Genomic DNA, 19,324 nt, shown 5'->3' on the forward strand with positions numbered 1-19,324 from the left:
TCACTGGTTTCCAGCTTCGACAAATGCGCAGACACACTTTTTCTTTTTTCGACAAATCACCACTGCTATTTATATAATTATATGCATGTGAGGTGGAGTTACGACCAGAAATATAAATAGCACTCACACTCACACTCACACTCGCACACTCGCCCTTGTTCACAATCACAAGCTCTCTCTCTCTCTCTCTCTCTCTCTCTCTCTCTCTCTGGGTTTAAAAGAAGAAGAAAACACTACACTAAACATCATGGCCAAGATCAAGATTGGCATCAATGGTATTCTTGCATTTATTGTGGTTTGTTTATTTTACTGTTTATTTTTATGATCACCAACACACAGATTGGCATTTTCCAAATGATCTTGATTTGGTGTTATGTGGGTGAAGGATTCGGAAGGATTGGCCGCTTGGTTGCCAGAGTTGCTCTGCAGAGAGACGACGTTGAACTTGTCGCTGTGAACGACCCTTTCATCAACATTGAATACATCGTAATGTATATCTTTTCTGTCGTTCTTTCTACATCCTGAATGCATGGTGATGGTTTGAGCCTATGAGATTGTGTTAATTGTATATATCTCTGCAGAGCTACATGTTCAAGTATGATAGTGTTCACGGGCAATGGAAGCACCACGAGCTTAACGCAAAGGATGATAAGACCCTTCTCTTTGGTGACAAGCCTGTCAAAGTTTTTGCTTCTAGGTAATATGCTTATTATACTTCATTATTACCTGGTTCTACCAACACTAACACTCTTTCTTGTGTGTAATTAATCAATTAGTTAGTCAGACCTAAGCTAGCTAGACTGAAATTCCAATTGGATTGTCCATTCATTTCGACTAGGGAGCCCGAAGGGATCCCGTGGGGCAAGGCTGGTGCTGAATTTGTGGTTGAGTCCACCGGAGTGTTCACTGATAAGGAGAAAGCTTCTCTCCACTTAAAGGGTGGTGCAAAGAAGGTTGTGATTTCTGCCCCCAGTAAGGATGCTCCCATGTTTGTTGTGGGTGTCAATGAGAAGGACTACACCCCAGATCTTAACATTGTTTCCAATGCCAGCTGCACCACCAACTGTCTTGCTCCATTGGCAAAGGTAATTAGTTTCAATTCTTGGTCTAATTTTCTTCTAATGACTAAGTAATTAATTTGGAGAGCTCTCTCATGTTTCTTGAATTAATATATATATATATATATATATATATATATATATATATATACACATGTGGACAGGTTGTTCATGACAAATTTGGTATTGTGGAGGGTCTTATGACTACCGTCCATTCTATTACTGGTGCGTGTATATGCGTATATATGTATATACGAATGTATGTATCGTCCATTGTCATTGACTGGTGTTTCAATGTAATGCAGCCACTCAAAAGACTGTTGATGGACCATCAATGAAAGACTGGAGAGGTGGTAGAGCTGCAGCCACCAACATCATTCCCAGCAGTACTGGAGCTGCCAAGGTATTATTGATTGAATGCATTGCAATGCCAATGCATCTATATATGATCACAGTTCATATGCATGATATATATGATACTTGAAAGCTTTGTTGCTTAACCATGATATATGCATTTGTTAAGGTGTTTGATATATTTTGGAAATACTGAAAGAAGAAAAAAGTGTTGTTTTTTGTAGGCTGTTGGTAAAGTGCTGCCTGCACTGAATGGGAAGTTGACAGGAATGGCTTTCCGTGTTCCCACTGTTGATGTTTCGGTGGTTGATCTCACTGTGAGACTTGAGAAGAAGGCCACTTATGATGAGATTAAAGATGCCATCAAGTAAGGACCAGAAACATTCATTCCCTATGATTTCAAACTGCTCATCTAAATTTCCTTTTCTTTTCTGTTGTTGTTGTTGTATATTGTAGGAAAGAATCTGAGGGCAGCATGAAAGGAATCCTTGGATACACCGACGAGGATGTTGTGTCGACTGACTTCGTGGGTGACAACAGGTGACCATTTTTACTCACCTTCTTTAGCTCTGTCTCTGTCTCTGTCTCACTCTATAAGAATATGTTGTGGTTGTGTGCCTGCCTGGACTGCGTGTGTATATGTATTTATATGTTGCAGGTCGAGCATTTTCGATGCCAAGGCTGGAATTGCTTTGAATGACAACTTTGTGAAGCTTGTGTCTTGGTATGACAACGAATGGGGTTACAGGTAAATCCACAATTTCTTTATTTACTTGTTTGTTTTTATTATGGTGCTCCGTTTTATTTTACATAATTGTGGCAGAAAGAACAGAAATCTCTGTTTATATTGCTTTGTCATACTCCAAATTTTAATTGGATTCTGAAAGCAAGATTTTCCATCCACACTTTCTTATTAACGACGTGACGTGACGTTTGTTGCAGCTCACGAGTTATTGACTTGATCTGTCACATTGCCTCTGTTAAATAAGCGATCCTAGGATCATGATGCGGACTGTGGAGTGAGAGCTTCAATTTCTCGCAAGCAGCTTTTTTTAAAAAACAAAAAATTTAGAAATTTTAATTTTAATTATTAATTTATGAACATCACGCAGCTAGTTTGTGATTAGTATGGTTTAAAGTTTTTTTTTTCCTTTTTTTCCTTTTTGGGGGAATAATCAAGCTTTACCAGTGAGATGAGTTTTGTAGTACTTTGGTTCCAGAGATGGAAGCTTTGGTTAGATTTGGGTCATTGATTTGATTGTATGGGATTGTTCACGCATGAATCTAATTCTAACTTGAGAGATCCTTAGGAGCTGATTTTCCCACTCCTCTTTTGTCCACTTATACTCCAATCATTCATCTCTCCTTGCTTTCGATCCGGAGAGTATATTCCAAACCAAAAGTATAAAAGTGATAGATACCCAACAGATCACAAGATCGGATTTAACTCACAGATGGAGTCTGTTGACAATTAAGTGTTATCAAAGCAAGCAGAAGCACAATGTAATGTACCTCGTCTGGACTTGATTAGAAAAATATAGGAAATTACCTCCCAAATAGGTAGACGATTATGTCAATCACCTCTCTTAGCCTTATTGCCTTAGGAACATTCACGGATACAAACGCAAAACGATGGAAGGTTCAGTAAACACAACAGGCCCAGCAACATATTAACACAAGTGCTCAAATTTATATTCAAGTACTAACATGAGGTAAATTTAGTCAGAATGCATTATAAACGCAACAACCCGAGCACTTTCCTAAAACCATAGCTTTCATTCTTAACAAGTTTCAGATAACCTATGTTCCAAGAAAAAACAAAAAACTCTAGAAATAAACCCCTCTGAACTTCAGTGTATTCACGATCCGGTCTTCTTGTTATGCCAAATCTTGGAACCCTGCAAATTGAACACGTAAAAGTTACAGTTTACAATTGATTATCAAATCTTCAGAGGCTTTCATGATATAATTGCAATTCTGAAAAGATAGGAAGACCAAGTTCAGTGATTGACAAGCAGTATCCAGATACGAACTCCAAATGAACAACCACATCCACCATCTTTTCACACACACACAAAATTGAAATACTACAAAAGCATTGAAAGAATCCCAAATCGATTTGATTATTACATCATGATACATAAGAGGTGCAAAGATGCGTGAGTGAACCTAATTCATACTTCTCCTGCCTTTTGTTCAGAACCCAAGTTAAAAGAGCGCGTTGTTAGCTATGCTATATATTAAATTACTCTTAGCTTTCCGATTTCTTCAATATGTCCCTCATCCATCTTAAACTTAGGTTGACTAGATACTAGATGCAAGAGAAGTGTACCTAAAACCAAAAACAAATTGGCAATGTGAAGCTGAACTACCAGTCACACAAAGGAATCAACACTTGTTCCATCGAAATTTGTTAAAAGAAACCTCACTGAATTCCTTAATTGTTACTAGCAAGTAAGTCATGTTCCTTATAATCTCTCATATTTATCGGGCACTGCTAGGTTTGACATAGAGAAAAGGAAGAGGCCAAAGGTATCAGCAACCAATCTAATTTATCATAGAAAATCTTAGGACCGAGGAATGTATTATAGAAAAAAGAACCATATCTAACTGCAAATCACATTCATGTGCATCAGAGTTATGAAATTCCAGGTCAAAATTTAAGAAAATTTTCAACAAGTTTTTTCTACGACGAGCCCTGCACCAATGTCATAACAATACATGAACATGGGGTAAACAACAAATTCAAGTACATTAAAGAAATGTAAAAAGTCCATATAAAAAATGTAAGAACTCCAGATTTAAACAAATGTAAACGATCACAGTTTATGAAAGTTGGCATGCAACTTTTAAATGGAGTGGTGCCGATGACCTACATTGTAATAAAACAAAAAACCTACAGTATTTATCTTGTCACAACAATGGTAAGAAGCATAACACAATGCAGCTTCCCACTCTGTGGCTAACATGCTATCATTCAAGCAGTATCATAACTCAATTTTTCAGACTCCCTTGAAGTTCAAAACAAAAGGCAATCAAAAATATTATTCCAAAGTTTAGAATAATGATAAACCTGAGTAGCTTGAGCTTGTAACCTTGCACACTAGATAAGCTACCTCGCTTAGTGCAAAAAACCTAAACTCTTACGAAGCTAATGAGCACTATTCTTTCTAATAGTTATTATGTTTCATCACTACGCAAACAGGGGATTGTCTTGTTTGTCTAGATTGGTTTAATTGTCAGTTGCAAATATATACATACATTAACACATGATCCCAGTAATACCAATCAATTACCAAATAAATATAACTCATAAACGCTCTTATAAGGACAATGTAACAGTAAATGAAAAACAAAGAAAGCAAATCAAAGACAACAGAAGAAGTGAAATGAAAATTTACCATCAACGAGGGTTGAGAGCAAAGAGCATGTTCTTCCCACCAGGCAGGTAAGACACATTGGGCGACCTGGCAAGCGTGGCAGCAACCTCCCTGGAGGCCTCGATCCTTCTGAGCTCGATCAGTCCCAGACCCGCAGACGCAGTCGCGTCAGAGATGAGCTTGGCAGCCTCGCTCTCACCCTGGGCTCGAATAATCGCGGCGCGCCTCTCCTGCTCCGTCTTCGCCACCACAAACTTGGAGCGCTCCGCCTCCTGCTGGGCCACCTGCTTCTGTTCAACGGCACGCGAGAACTCCATCCCGTACGACAAGTGCGTAATCGCCACGTCATCCAGCACGATGTTGAAGTCCTTAGCACGGCGGATCAAGCTCTCACGCACCAAAGCCGACACGTGAGGACGCTCCGTCAGAAGCTGATCGGCATTGAATTGGGCTACGACGGCCTTCAGCACCTCGTTTCCGATGGAGGGGAGGACCTTCTCGTCGTACTCGAGCCCTAGGGTTTTGAAGATCTCAGGGAGGCGGGACACCTCGGGACGCGAGAGGACCCTGAGGGTGAGGTTCACCATCTGCAGATCCTTGGTGCCGGAGACCGAAGAGAAGGTGTGGGGCCGGGTACGGATGTCGAAGATGTAGGGCTTCTGGAGCCACGGGATCAGAAAATGGGTCCCCTCGCCGACGGTGTCGTCGATGACTCCACGGAAACGGTCGAAGAGCACGGCGCGCTGACCGCCGTCGACGGTGTAGAGCGAGGAGTTGACGATGGTGGCGCCGGCGCCGAGCCCGAAGGCGGCACGAGCGAGGTTGGTGAGGAAGGACACGGCAGCTTGGTTGCTTCCCATCTTGAGATGATGACGATGATGATTTGGGTGAGTAGGAGGAAAATGGGTTTCTGGAGTGAGAAGAGGGAGAGTAGGGTTTATGTGGCTTTTGTTATTAAACCCTAACAACTTGGACAGAAAGATATTCCAAATTGGGCTAGGGCTTTACACAATTCTTTTGTTTGGGTAACGGGCCTAAACCCACCAACTCATTTGTGCGGGACAAAAGTATTTAGGCCGGACAAGCTTAATAGCTTGGGCCTGAAAAATGAAAATTAAACTTTTATGATATAAAAGATCGTGCTGTTATTAAATAGATGGAACAGTAAAAAAAAAAAAAAAAAAAGTTTGTTGAGATTAAACTTTTTAATCTTTTTGCTAGTATTTCTTTTCAATTTGCTCATCGGGAGTGTAATCAGGTTGCTTATCTATTGACTAAGCAAGTGCTTATGTCTCAGAATTTTCAAGTTTGGCTAGAGGATGGTCCTTTGTGGGTTTATGATATTTTGGCTAATGACAAGTTATTTTCTTAATTTTAATTTTATTTTATATTGGTTGTGATGTTGTGGTGCTCTTTTTTCTTGACCAGATTTTCCTCAATTTGGAGTTTTAATGAGACCACACTTGTTGCATCATTGAAGTCCAGTTTTTACTTTTGTATCCTAACATTCTTGTTTCAATGAAGTTATCTTTCTATGATAAAAATTTTATAAAAACAAAAAACTATAGTCTAAACAATTCTAAATTAATTTAATCTACAGGAAATGAAACTTGAACTTGAGTGTAATAGTGCGAGTTGGCTACCTTGATAAACTAGCATAAATGACGCCTGAAAAAAAAAAAAAAAAAGGCTATTTAATTAGAATAACATGTTAAACAGATGGGGCCATATAGTTTTGACATTGCTATGATACATGATTGTTGGAATGAATATGGAAGGCACCATCGAATGTCCACCTTAGGCCTTACCCAACTTAACAATGGTGGGTCGGTCGCATTCTATCCCAATCCTATATCCCAGTAGTTCACGGAAAGGTTGATGCTTTCCTACTCTTTCCCTATATCAACTTGGCAGGCAAGGAAATTTGTGTTGTCATGACATGACGGTAGTTTACAGAAATAAGCAGAACTTCTCTTGTATGAAAAAGTATGCAATGCATGGTGGTCTGGTGGTCCGGCTCTATGAGTTAGTTCATTTTCTAGAGCGTGAATATCCACTGAAATGGGGCTGCAGGCTGCAGGTAGCTTAGCTTAGGTAGTCGCTGTTGGGCTGCAGGCTCCATGCTTTTCGTTCTGCAAAAGGCCATGTGAAGATTAGGCTTCGACGATGACTCTGATTTAAAGTAGCGAAGAAAGAGACTGGTGGAAGAACTGGACTGGATAAGCAGATGAGAAAAAGAAAAAGAAAAACAGAAATTTGACATGTCACTTGTCACATGGAGATTAATAATTATTGTTAAAGTGAGTAACCCACACCCTCTATTTTTATAGCTTTTGAATGTTGAGCTACTCCAAAAGTTAAAAGCTGCTTCTCACCAAGCACATGGCGCATCTTTTGCTTTTTTAAAGCTCTGCTCTGTATATGTGTGTGTCTTCCAGTAAGACTGATATATATATATATATATATATATATATATATGTGTGTGTGTGTGTGAGTAGACAATATAGGGATACTACTTGTGTTTGAGAGTTGAAGCTTCTAATTTGTGAAGAGCCAAGCCAACAGGCAAACAGATATGCTGCACTGCACACCCAAATCTTACATGTAATCTTTGCTTTGTTGGTTGTTATATATAATAACCTATTGCTTTCGGAATGATTAACAATCCCAACTATGGTAATAATTTCCTACTGCCGGAGATAAAAGAAAAAAAATAAGATAATCAAGAGGTTATTAATATAGTTATCGAACGGGCCCAAAGTGTCTTGAATTAGATAGGTTAACAGTATTAATATGGTTCGTTTTGTTTATGGTCTAAAACCTAAAAATTGCATTGCATCATTACCGTCAAAAGTTGCGTGTTGCTTGCTTGCATTGCACTGACGGAATATTAATTTATGCAGCTGACATAATGAACCATTTCAAGATCAGCACATAGAATAGAAGTTGGATTGAGTAAGCCACCGTCCATCGCGGTATTAAATTCCTGGAAATTCCAATTTCTTTTTTAAGTTGATCAATTAATCCCGATAATTCTGATATTGGTGTTCAAATGCTTACGTGATCAGGGAATGAAAATTCTTAGACCAAATATCAGAGATTCTGGAGTTAAAACCTAAACATGAGTGGTTTCTTTTGTTGAGTACTTGACTGGGACAAGAAGGTGGATTGATTGTGCAGGTAAAGTGTCAACTTTGACCATTGTGGTGGCTAAATAAAGTAGGCTTTGCTAATTACCTAACTAACCAGAGAATATTAAGTACCACGTCTGACTCAAAGCTTAATTAGTAATGATAATTTATGGACTATCAGCATTTTCTTATATCTTCCAATCCAACCCACCAGCTCTGCTTCCTCTGCTCCTCTATCATTACCCCAACCAAAAGTATCAGTAAATTTAATCTCCTTCCCTACATCACACCATCATTATCTGTAACTTTCATTTCACATTCACAGTAGTAAACGAATCTCGTTTCACCCTATGGTAATTTCTTTTGGCGGGGAGGGTTATTTCTTATCACCATCATCAAAAGCCTAAAACTCTGTCACACACAACACAATATTACTTTTGATATTGACCCTAAAACCATATTATATTCTTCTTCTCTCCTACTTTCCTCCAATCCATTCCAAGGCCCTCTTCCTTTTTCTGGCTTCCATTTGTGTAAGCCATGATTGTTGTTTCCCATCCCATACCTCCTACTTTATATTATTCATAATTATTTCATCTTTTATTTCCCTTGCTGTACTTCTGTTATTGGCATTGCTGGTAGTTGATCAACTGCTTAAATTAATACCGAAGGTCCTCTTCTCTTCTCTTCTCTTTCTGTGACCTTTATTGCTTCCTTTATCTCTTCATGTTCCTGTTTTTGCTAAGCTTGCTTGCTTCTTGTGTTGCTAAATCATCAGAACTAGCTAGCACTCTATTTTCTACCATCTTCAGAAAATCATCAGAATGCCTCCTACATATTTTCCTCTTCGATGGGAGAGTACAGGGGACCAATGGTGGTATGCTTCTCCGATTGATTGGGCAGCTGCTAATGGTCACTATGACTTGGTTCGAGAGCTCCTCCGCATTGACAGCAACCACCTCATCAAGCTCACATCTTTACGCCGAATTCGTCGTCTTGAGACAGTATGGGATGATGAGGCACAGTTTGATGATGTAGCCAAGTGCCGTTCAAACGTTGCTCGAAAGCTTTTCTATGAGTGTGAATCCAAGAAAGGAAAGAACTCTCTCATCAGGGCTGGTTATGGTGGATGGCTTATGTACACAGCTGCCTCAGCTGGACAGCTTGGTTTTGTTCAAGAACTACTTGAAAGAAACCCTCTGCTTGTTTTTGGGGAAGGAGAATTTGGGATTACTGATATACTGTATGCTGCTGCTAGGAGTAAGAACACTGAGGTTTTCAGGCTGCTCTTTGACTTTGCAGTTTCGCCAAGATTTATGACAGGCAAAGGTGGAGAGCTGGAAGAACACATTGGGGACATTCCTTCTGTATACAAACGGGAGATGGTTAACAGGGCAGTTCATGCTGCTGCCAGAGGAGGAAATTTGAGCATTTTGAAGGAGCTTCTTTCTGATTGCTCAGATGTTTTGACTTACAGGGATATTCAGGGATCAACTATCCTCCATGCAGCAGCTGGGAAAGGGCGGGTAGAGGTGAGAGGCTCTCCCCCTTATACTAGTCTATATGTGCTTTTGCAAAGATTCAATCTTTTTTCTTCTTTCTTCTTTTGACCAAAAAAAAAATAAAATTGACCCAGCTGTTGTAAGCTCTGCTTTTCCAAATTGCGCCCTTTATTTTTCCTTTTTCTTTTGTGCATGATTCATACACAAGCATATATCAGCTTAACCAGGTACAATTTGAGGTTATGCGGTTGTATATAGTAGGATGAATAGAAACATAAATTTTGTGTGGCTTTTCGTGGTTTTATTGCGTAAAGCATATCATGAATGACTAAATAGAGATTTAACTTTAATGTATATTCTTGCTTCCAGAGATGTTAGATGACGGATTCATGATTGTTCCGAAGTTTGATTGATGCTTATTCAGAATTTACTTTGAAAGAACACTTCATTTGCAGTTCCACATCTTATACTTTACTTACTATGTGGATATATTTTCCATAAACTTTCCAAAAGGTGTAAAACTCGGATCGTTTTTAGTAAGCACCGTTCTACTTGTTTCATGTAAGACAGAGGTTATCCCTTCCATGATTAAGATCAAGATTCAAGGCTTGACCTGACTTGAACTATTGCAATGATTTGATCCATACACTTAATTAATGTGACCAATCTTGTCATTCATGCAGGTTGTGAAGTACCTTTTAGCATCTTATGATATCATAAACTCCAATGACCATCAGGGCAACACAGCATTGCATGTGGCTGCTTCAAGGGGTCAATTAGCTGCAGCTGAAGCTCTTATATCTGCTTCTCCGTCGTCCATTTCCATGAGAAACAACTCTGGAGAAACGTTTCTCCACAAGGCTGTATCTGGTTTTCAAAGTCCTGCCTTCCGAAGATTGGACCGACAAATTCAGCTTCTGAAGCAATTGGTATGTGGGAAAGCTTTCAACATTGAAGACATCATCAATGCCAAAAACAACGAAGGACGGACTGCCCTTCACACGGCAATCATTGGGAATGTTCATTCTGACTTGGTGCAACTGCTGATGATTGCTCAATCAATTGATGTCAATGCCCGTGATATTGATGGCATGACAGCACTTGATTACCTCAGACAATGGCCCCGTTCTGCATCGTCTGAGATACTAATTAGGCAGTTGATTTCAGCAGGGGGGATATTTGGTTGTCAAGATTACAATGCAAGAAAAGCCATTGCTTCTCGGTTGAAGATGCAAGGTGATGGAAGCAGTCCTGGAACATCATTTAGAATTTCTGACACAGAAATCTTCTTACATACAGGCATTGAAAATGTATCAGATGCCACTGCTGATCAGCATAGCACAGGAAACAATTCACCTTCACCAGAACTGATCAGCCCATATGACCCAACCAATGAGAACCGCAGCTCATTCTCTAGTAAAAAACCAGGTTCTGTAAATTATGCAGCACAACAGTTGAAACGCGTCATTGGCTGGCCCCGGATGAAGGAGAAAAAACCCGAAAGATTCAAGAAATCGGTTGATTTTGGTTCGGTGGATTCAAACAAGATATGCAGCAGCTCAGATGATGCACCAACACCACTTCGACAGAGATTTTCAAAGCCTTCATCACTTGCGAATAACAAACGGACACTTTCTGTGAGGAGCAACCAATCAAGTCCGTCTGCGAAGAAGAGGTTTGCTTGTGGCATAAGGCATGGTGTACTGCAGGCAATTCCACACATAACTGTTCCACGTCGGTCGCGCTCTAGTTCATTTTCAAAATCATCATCAATCTCTTCACCTGGTTCTCTAGATAAACAAAAAGGTGTGTACATTGAAACTGATACTGCTGGACCATCTTGGTCAAATCATGTAGTTGATGATGAAACGCCAAACTTGGGTAAACAAGGCTCCCTGAATAGAAGGTTAAGGAGCCAGTATTTCTGTTTTGGTACCTCAGGCCTATCTGTGAAAAACCCTGTTGCCAGGCAGCAGCAGCAGCAGCAACAGCAGAACCAAAGTTTCAAGCATGCTTCTCCTCCTCCTCCTGTTATTTCAGTGGCTTAAGTGAGTTGACGTGAAGATGTGAAGAGTTGGGTGGTTGCATTGCAATGAAGCAGACGTCAAAACACAGAAAGGAAAGGAAGTGCTTGGTGCTTGGATATTATATGCAAACTCACTAACATAGAGGAAGAGCTGTAACTTGAATAGCTTGTACTGTTACTTAATATTTATGTTTTTCCTATCTTTTACTTTTACTTTTATCTTATGGTATGTTATGTTTGCTTGTTTTAACTTGTCTAGATTATGAATAATAAAAAGAGAAAAAAAAATTCTAGTTAAAAACTGTTTGCATCAATCTGTTTCTAGTCCATACCATTATGCTGGTTCTTTGGGCCAATGTGCTCTCCAGCAATCCCTAATCTTAAGAAGAAAAAAAGCCCTTAATTTCTCCTTAGAATTATAACAGTAGGCCCAAAGCAAAAAAAAGTTGTGCTAGCTTTTCAAGGAACAAGGACTTGTGTGGCCTGCAGCAGCCCAACACTGTAAAGGTCGTCTAATTTGGTCAACAGCCATGTCTTTTTCTTCTTGTTTTGGGTTCTGCCTGCGTACGGCTTGTGAACGTGGTCCTACCACTGCTACTTGCATAGTCTTTGTTTCTTTCTTTGTTTCTTTGAACAGACAAGCCAACCTCTGATCCAGACATAAAGTTTCTCTAAACAACCCACACGAAAAAACAAGTTGAAATCCAAAAGGTACAAGTTACAACTGTACATGAAGACAATGAGCAACCGATAGCGATAGAATAATACAACTGGTCAAACCCTAGCTAGCGACATTCGAAACCAAACCACCCAATTTATCAGCGCCAAGAAAGTCACAGTAACGAGGAGAGCTGCCTGGTTCAAGTCAACTTTGGTGTAACCATCTTATCTTAATATGCTCTGCAAGTATACGTACTTGAGTCTATCATCTTGTCTAAATTATAAACCAAGATTATAATCCATAGAAATTGTCGCTAGTTGTATTGTATATAGGATTTGGTGGTAACTTAGTAAATCTTCAGTATTTCCTTGTCCGAATAAAACCAACAAATCCATGGTCGACAATATGTTATTATGTTAATGTTGAATTTCTTCATCCCTCCACCACACCATATATACTTGTTTTTCCTCCTCTTTTTCTTCTTCTTTATTTGTTTTTTTGGTAACAGATCATCGCCTCTACATCGTCTTGAGAAGGATAGAGATATTATACCCTCAAGTGGACCCTGGCCAAGGGTAACCAATCATACAATTAACGTCAACCCTAGCTATAGGATAGTACTTCCTTGCAATTAGTTAATATCAATATTGCATCTATGTTCACACACACAAAGTCAAATTATATGAAAATTCTTGGTTCCAAATTTATAAAAATAAAGCCCGCGCATACAAACACATATATCTACGTTATTAAATTAATCTCAATCCATCCGTTCAATCAACAAATGTTTTGTTATCGCGCTATCTCCCAAAAGAAATTCTTCAATGTTAACATCATCAGGTAAATTCAAGCACAAGCTGCCATAGATTTGAGAGCGTGAATTCCAAGTCTTTGACAATTTCCTACTAAGCTTAGGTACGTAATGGGGACAGCTTTCCCAAGTTGCAGATAACTCCACTTGAAATTATTGTACCTGTTTTCCTGCGTTTGACCTCTACACAATTATATGAATGGATATCAGACATGGATCGTAATGTGTATATATTTTCCTCTAAGTTTCTTGGATATAGTTGAACTAGAGACCCCTAGCGGCTTCGATTATATTTTTTTTCTGTACCTCTTTTTCGTTGAGTACGAAACTCTATCTGCCTACAATTTTCGACTTTAATTTTGCGGGCTTGATTAAGGGTTTCTTCTTCTTGTTTTCCTCGAAGTGGACTTGTTGTCGATCGTGAACCTTTTAGCCACTCAGCGTAGGTTGTTCAAGTTTAAACCCATTGCCTAGGTTTTACGTTTAGTTTAAGGCAAGTACTTTGACATTAATCCACTTCCAGTGCACGGTCTAAACAATAAAGCTAGCTTACAACTTCTGGGTCCAAAACAGGTGAAGTGTACACAGCATCATCTGGCGTCTAGTGTTGACCGCAACTTCTGGGTCCAAAGTCTTTGTGTGTACAATTTTGGCTAAAATTTCCACAATGTCCACTCCAATTGTTCCACGGTTTCTTCTGCTGATGGGACACATATTTGTTGGACAGATGGATTTGCATTCCTTATGGAAATGGGGTGGGTGTCAAAAACTCAAGATGAAGACCCCATCTGGTAATAGTGGCGAAAGTTTCCACGTATAATGATGTTTAAGAATCAAAAATCGTAAAAATACGCTTATACTTCAAGTGATTAAAAGCATTTATTCAGATTCTTAAATCTGAAGTTTTAGGTTGGATTCGTCCCTTCTCCAAATTCCAGCCAATATCGTTGGTTTCTCGTTTGTCTAAAAACGAATCAAAGAATTTTGTGTGCCCCACCACGCCTGCAAATTGGGAGTGGGAAGAAGATCAATCAAAAGCAAGTTCAGTTTAAACGCAACTTTAGGAACTTGCGCCCCCCATTCAACCATTCAGCCGTTCAGCCATTGACCACTTTACACAAATACTTTGCATTATTTCATCTTTGAATATGAGCGAGTCTCTGAGTGGACCGCCGAATTCTTCTACAATTTTGTATTACAAATACAAAGGAGTATGTCATTTTGAAGACCAAAACTTCTGTTTTCACAGCAACATATGAATATTATTATATTATGCACGCATCATGAGTCATATAAGTTGAAAGAAAAATGAAAGATTTATTTCAGATTCCTCCGAAGAAGTGAGATTTTGCTAAGAAAGGTCAACGTTCTCATTGTGTTGCTTGAGAAATCAAATTTGGGTGGCTCTAGCTCATGGCAGGAGGATCAAATTTGGGCAGGGCACTAAATTAGAGGTGGAGGAAACTATGCATACAATACAATATACACATGCGACTAAATGATAAGTGCAAAACACTTGAAAAGTCCAACCAAGGAAAAGTAAAAGTTTACAAGTTTTGGTTCTTCTGGGGCCTCCTCCGCCCTCGAATCTATTTGATATGTCAGACTCATATGTCAAAGCTATAGAAATATCTACAACAAACATCATCATGGGAGGTGAGTACTAGCCCTGCCTCGCCTTGGTGGTGGTGATTATTATACATATTTATTCCTCTCATACTTTTTAATTAATTTTTCCTCCTCGTTCCATATGGATCCAGATACTCTCCACTGAATCTTTCATTCACTTAACCTAACCCCAAAAAAAAAAGTGAATCTTTCATTTGGCACTATCTACTTAATTCTAGTTCGCTCATTCATACATACATTAATCACAAATTAATAAAGGTAAAAAAATATTTTCCTCTTTACCGTGTAAGTATGATCTCTTACATTAATTTTTTTCAATAACAGTGTGATATATATACATAAGTTTTTTTTGTTGTATTTTTGATGAATTATTTTTGCTTATATGTCAAACTGTGATTGGCATAAAAAAAAATATATATATCCTTTAGAGTATGTTTGGTACATCGTATTAAACTCTAGATATGAGTAAATAGTCAATATCAGTTGTTTAGTATCAACTTGCATTATTTAATTACTGGACTATATTATACAGATTAGGTTTTTAATACTCTCTTTACCCGACTAACTAATACAACCCACACACTCTGGTTTATATAATACACGCTTAATTATAAGATTAGGAAAAAAAACACATCCATTTCTTCTTTGCCATCTTCTCCTCAGATCTCTCTATTTCTCTCTCTCTCTCTCTCTCTCATGAGTTGATCAACAACTAATGACTACTCCGACAAACCTCTAACCCCAGCAGGTTGGCTCTTCCTCCAGCCCCTAATTAACGAAATAATCCATTGTGCCATAGACATAGACTCAATCAAGTCCCCTCCTCTCCAACCATGGATTCTCACAATTTTGGTTCCCTTTCAGTTTTGATTGATGCCCATCTTAGTTTCAAGTATGCGTTGTTCAGTGTTCAATAATTTCAGATTTGGATATTCGATTGTGTAGGAAATTATTTGCTACACAAATTGACAGATTTTTGATAGATTTGGTAGACGGCGGGTGTGGGCATGGGGCTAGGGGCTGCTTGATAATACTTGTAGGATATCTATATATGCCTGGAGAATGTTAAACAAGCTAATTCGAATTTTTTGCAATAAATAATGATCAACCTTTGAAGCAGGATTGATATTAGTTATCAATCCTGAGATGTGGAAAGCTTAAAATAAAAGAACACGTAGAGAATTATTTTACGTGGTAAAACCCCACCTCTGGGGAAAATCCACGAGACTCCTCAGTCCAACTCAAATAACGATGATTACAAGAAGTACTCACACACTTATCCTAGACACATTCTAGATAATGTTTACCGACTTCTTCGTAACTCAACTTCTGTCACGGGATGATCTTCGACACTTCTTATGTTGAACGCAATACTGGTCAGGATTGCTTCAAGCTCGCCGGAGTTCTTCCAACTCTCCTTATGTTGAATCCAATACTGATCACGATCGATTCAAGCTCACTGGAGAAAGACCGCCACAACGATCTTGGTGCTCGCTACCATATAAGTCACCGACATGCATATGAATGCAATATGAATGATTAAAGTGTTTGATAAATCACCAAATAAACATTAAACACTTGATGATTTATCTCAAATAAATGCACAGCAGCTTTTTCCTTGGAATTCTATATGCTCCACAAAAAATATCAAAAGCTCTAGCAACCAAGGAGAGGCATGCTTCTTTTATTCAAGGCTTCCTATGCCTAGTCAGATGGCATCCCACAAGTGCCAAACCCACTTCAATTAAGACTCCTAAACCTGATGCAATATGAACACCCACTAAACCTATTCAACTATGACTATTTGATGGCATTCAAAATGGGCATAGAATGAAAAATGTACTTATGCAAGGATTGTTATTCAAGATAACAATTTTTATCAAAGAGACCAATTAGGTATCAATATAATATTTTAACTTAAATCAAAATAGAGTTTAACTAGGAAAGTAATCTCAAGATATAAAATCTAATCCTATTAAAAATAGGATTAACATGAAAATACTTGATTGAAAATAGCTCCAACTAGGAATCCTATAATGAATGCATGATTATGTCATGATTTACCTGAACTTAGTTTCTCATATCGATCACATCATACTTCAAAGATCCAGAATGAATGTGTTGCGCCAAAGCTTCCAGTAAAACATGTTCACACACTAATTCCCAACCTATGCTAGAGTCTAGGAAATGACAATACAATTTTCATACTAACACTGCTCATGTTCCAGATTGGGAGTTAGGTGTGTTGAGAAGATTTGGGGATGGACAATGATTGAAGGAAATCAAAAGGTGCTCCTGAAGCAAAAGACCTTATAATAGAATTTGGTGAATTTGATAGTAGAGGTTCAAAAATTGGATTTCTATAGATAACAAAGAAAAATTAATTTCTATGGTTCTTGGTTGTGGTTCAATGCTCCCAATCGACAGGATAGGCCCTCCCAAGCGAAACATAATTGTATACATCCTTGATGATGGAATGGCATTGATGATCCGTTGATGATATAGAATCGCACCGTAGTTTCTTTTTTTTTTTTTTTTTTTTGGGATAAATCAAGCATTGTAAGTAGCAGATATAGGATGTCAATACACCTCGATTAAATTAAACTGAGTGACTTTTTCTTTTTTATTTATGGAGTTCGATTCACTGTTATCCGACGGAGCACCAAACACAACATAACTTAATCAGACTATTTATCTGGAACAGCACTAAACACCTTATAATATTATGGATAAACAGTGAGTACTCTCCGGAATAAATTAATATTATCCGACTGAAATTAGTTAGTACAATCCGATGTACCAAACAAGCCCTTAAAGATATATATCACTGGCCTCCTAGCCTTGCCGTCTCCCTTACTCATTGTCCTAGCAGTCACTCACCAGCAAATTACCAGCACTCATTCACATGATTAGGGGTGGCATTTTAAACCGAAAAATCGCAAAAACCAACCGATATTTTACTGCAATAAAACCGCAATCGCGGTAAACCGAACCGCAATCGCGGTATTAAGAACCGAACCGCATTTGCGGTTGCGGTTGCGGTATTTGATTTTCAAAATTTGCGGTTACCGCAAACCGCAAAGTATAGCGGCACGGCTATACTCTATGAATAATTAAGTAAAATTGTAAACCCTTCTCTTCTCTCTCTATAGCCGTGAGATGAAAAACTAGAATCTGTTTCTTCTCCTGATTCCCATTCGTCTCTCTCTCAACTCTCTCTCAACTCTCTTATTCCCATTCTTCTCTATCTCTCTCTCTCTCTCTCTCTCTCTCTCTCTCTCTCTCTCTCTCTCAACTCTCAAAATCGGCTTCTCTCTCACAGACCCGAATCAAAGGGGTTCTTCAAATCCACTCACCACCAACACTTGAGTTTGTAACATTGGTGTATTGCATTTTTCCTTTTAGTTTGTAACTTTAATTAACTTTGAATTGGATTTTTCTTTTTGGTTGTAACTTTAATTCATTTTGCTTTTGGTTTGTAACTTTAAAGGATTTGGAATTGGAATGCTTGAGAAGTTTAACTTTAATTGGAATGTTTGGAATTGTAACTTTAATTTTCTTAGGTTGTGAATGCTTGAGAATTGGAATCGATTGTGAATTTATATATGCTTGAGAAATTGAGGTTGTGTATTTATTTATTTAGGTTGTAAATTTATATTTTTGTGAATGCTTGAGAATTTGCGGTTTTAAACCGCAAATTCGCGGTAACCGACCGCATTTTTGCGGTTTACCGCAATACGGTAAACCGCAAAACGCGGTCGGTTTGCGGTTTCAAAAATCACCAAACCGCAAATAGTCGGTCGGTTTGCGGTTTGAGTAAAAATTTGCGGTTACCGAACCGCAACCACCCCTACACATAATTAATATATATATATATATATATGGAAAAAATTTATATTATATGCATCCAGTATTTAAGGAGCAATTTCAGTATCTAAACTAACTTAAAATTCGCCACCCCATAAACCACATCTCGTATTTCTATAACCACTTCTATCGCATAGTTGACATTCCTTGGTGTATATGTATAAAAAATTAACCAAAAATTATTATAGATTTAATTGCTCAGATTCCTTAGTTTGGAAAAAGAAAAAGGAAATTGGTGAGATTCCTTCCAATATTCTGTTTAGTTTCCTGTAATATATACGCTGATGAGATTTAGAAGTTGCACGTTCCACACTAGTAAATTTTCAGATTCTGCTTTTGCAGCCCCATGATTTCATATGAATTTATATCGTTCAACGTTCACACTCTTTTAAATTTAGATGATAAATCTTAGAGTGCTATTAAACGAATCTTAAAATTAACTGAGTATACCTTATAATTTAAGTTAGTCTTAATATTTTAATCAAAATATAAAATTAACTAAGTACACCATATTTAACTACCAAAAATAGCCTTAGTACAACACTCTAATACCAATCCTAAATCAGGTTTCTCTTTTTACATGAATTTGTGCATTCTTTTCAGATTTTAAGTTTCATCAAAATCTTTAATTTTGCAATACCAATCCTAAACCAATACTTGCTACGTTATTCGTGAACACCAAGCAATACGAAAACTTTTCTACGTCTGATACGGGTTGAATATAGTGAGTAAACCCTAAACCCTAAGGTGCACTTATTAAAATTTTATTTATTGCATAATTCAATATATCTTTTTTTGTCATTTTATATTAGGGTAAATTAGTAATTCAATAAATAGTTTGGTAATAGGGTGTATTCAGTTAATTTTAAGGTTCGTTTAGCAGGACTCTAAATCTTATCATAATC

At 38.1% G+C, this 19,324-nt stretch overlaps 3 protein-coding genes across 4 annotated transcripts; 2 read left to right on the top strand and 1 right to left on the bottom strand.

Moving 5' to 3' along the window:
* LOC18782104 (glyceraldehyde-3-phosphate dehydrogenase, cytosolic) lies at positions 248–2,445 on the top strand. Of its 2 annotated transcripts, none has more exons than XM_007217496.2 (10): positions 248–275; positions 386–486; positions 582–697; positions 839–1,085; positions 1,223–1,283; positions 1,364–1,461; positions 1,637–1,779; positions 1,869–1,952; positions 2,071–2,160; positions 2,355–2,445. In XM_007217496.2, exons 1-10 carry the CDS (start codon positions 248–250, stop codon positions 2,398–2,400), a joined length of 1,014 nt encoding a protein of 337 aa, XP_007217558.1. In that variant the 3' UTR covers positions 2,401–2,445. The 2 variants fall into 2 exon arrangements, with proteins under 2 accessions (XP_007217558.1, XP_020415386.1); XM_020559797.1 differs by having other exon boundaries at positions 839–1,001.
* Positions 2,981–5,770, bottom strand: LOC18784191 (prohibitin-3, mitochondrial). The gene is made up of 2 exons (XM_020559798.1): positions 4,814–5,770; positions 2,981–3,310 (listed from the first exon to the last, which is right to left on the bottom strand). The coding sequence occupies exon 1, from the start codon at positions 5,650–5,652 to the stop codon at positions 4,816–4,818; it is 837 nt and encodes a 278-aa protein (XP_020415387.1). The 5' UTR covers positions 5,653–5,770; the 3' UTR covers positions 2,981–3,310; positions 4,814–4,815.
* Positions 8,299–11,753, top strand: LOC18782447. Its single transcript, XM_007214934.2, has 3 exons — positions 8,299–8,594; positions 8,702–9,455; positions 10,109–11,753. The coding sequence occupies exons 2-3, from the start codon at positions 8,748–8,750 to the stop codon at positions 11,471–11,473; spliced, it is 2,073 nt and encodes a 690-aa protein (XP_007214996.1). The 5' UTR covers positions 8,299–8,594; positions 8,702–8,747; the 3' UTR covers positions 11,474–11,753.

Source organism: Prunus persica, chromosome G3, assembly GCF_000346465.2.
Source record: "Prunus persica cultivar Lovell chromosome G3, Prunus_persica_NCBIv2, whole genome shotgun sequence".
Lineage (NCBI taxonomy): Eukaryota > Viridiplantae > Streptophyta > Magnoliopsida > Rosales > Rosaceae > Prunus > Prunus persica.

Excerpts from the sequence above, each read along its gene's own strand:
- LOC18782104 (XM_007217496.2), top strand. The coding sequence starts at position 248 with ATGGCCAAGATCAAGATTGGCATCAATG. Across the intron at positions 1,086-1,222 it reads GTCTTGCTCCATTGGCAAAG|GTTGTTCATGACAAATTTGG; the intron begins GTAATTAGTTTC and ends ACATGTGGACAG. Across the intron at positions 2,161-2,354 it reads GACAACGAATGGGGTTACAG|CTCACGAGTTATTGACTTGA; the intron begins GTAAATCCACAA and ends CGTTTGTTGCAG.
- LOC18784191 (XM_020559798.1), bottom strand. The coding sequence starts at position 5,652 with ATGGGAAGCAACCAAGCTGCCGTGTCCTTCCTCACCAACCTCGCTCGT.
- LOC18782447 (XM_007214934.2), top strand. The coding sequence starts at position 8,748 with ATGCCTCCTACATATTTTCCTCTTCGATGGGAGAGTACAGGGGACCAA. Across the intron at positions 9,456-10,108 it reads CTGGGAAAGGGCGGGTAGAG|GTTGTGAAGTACCTTTTAGC; the intron begins GTGAGAGGCTCT and ends TCATTCATGCAG.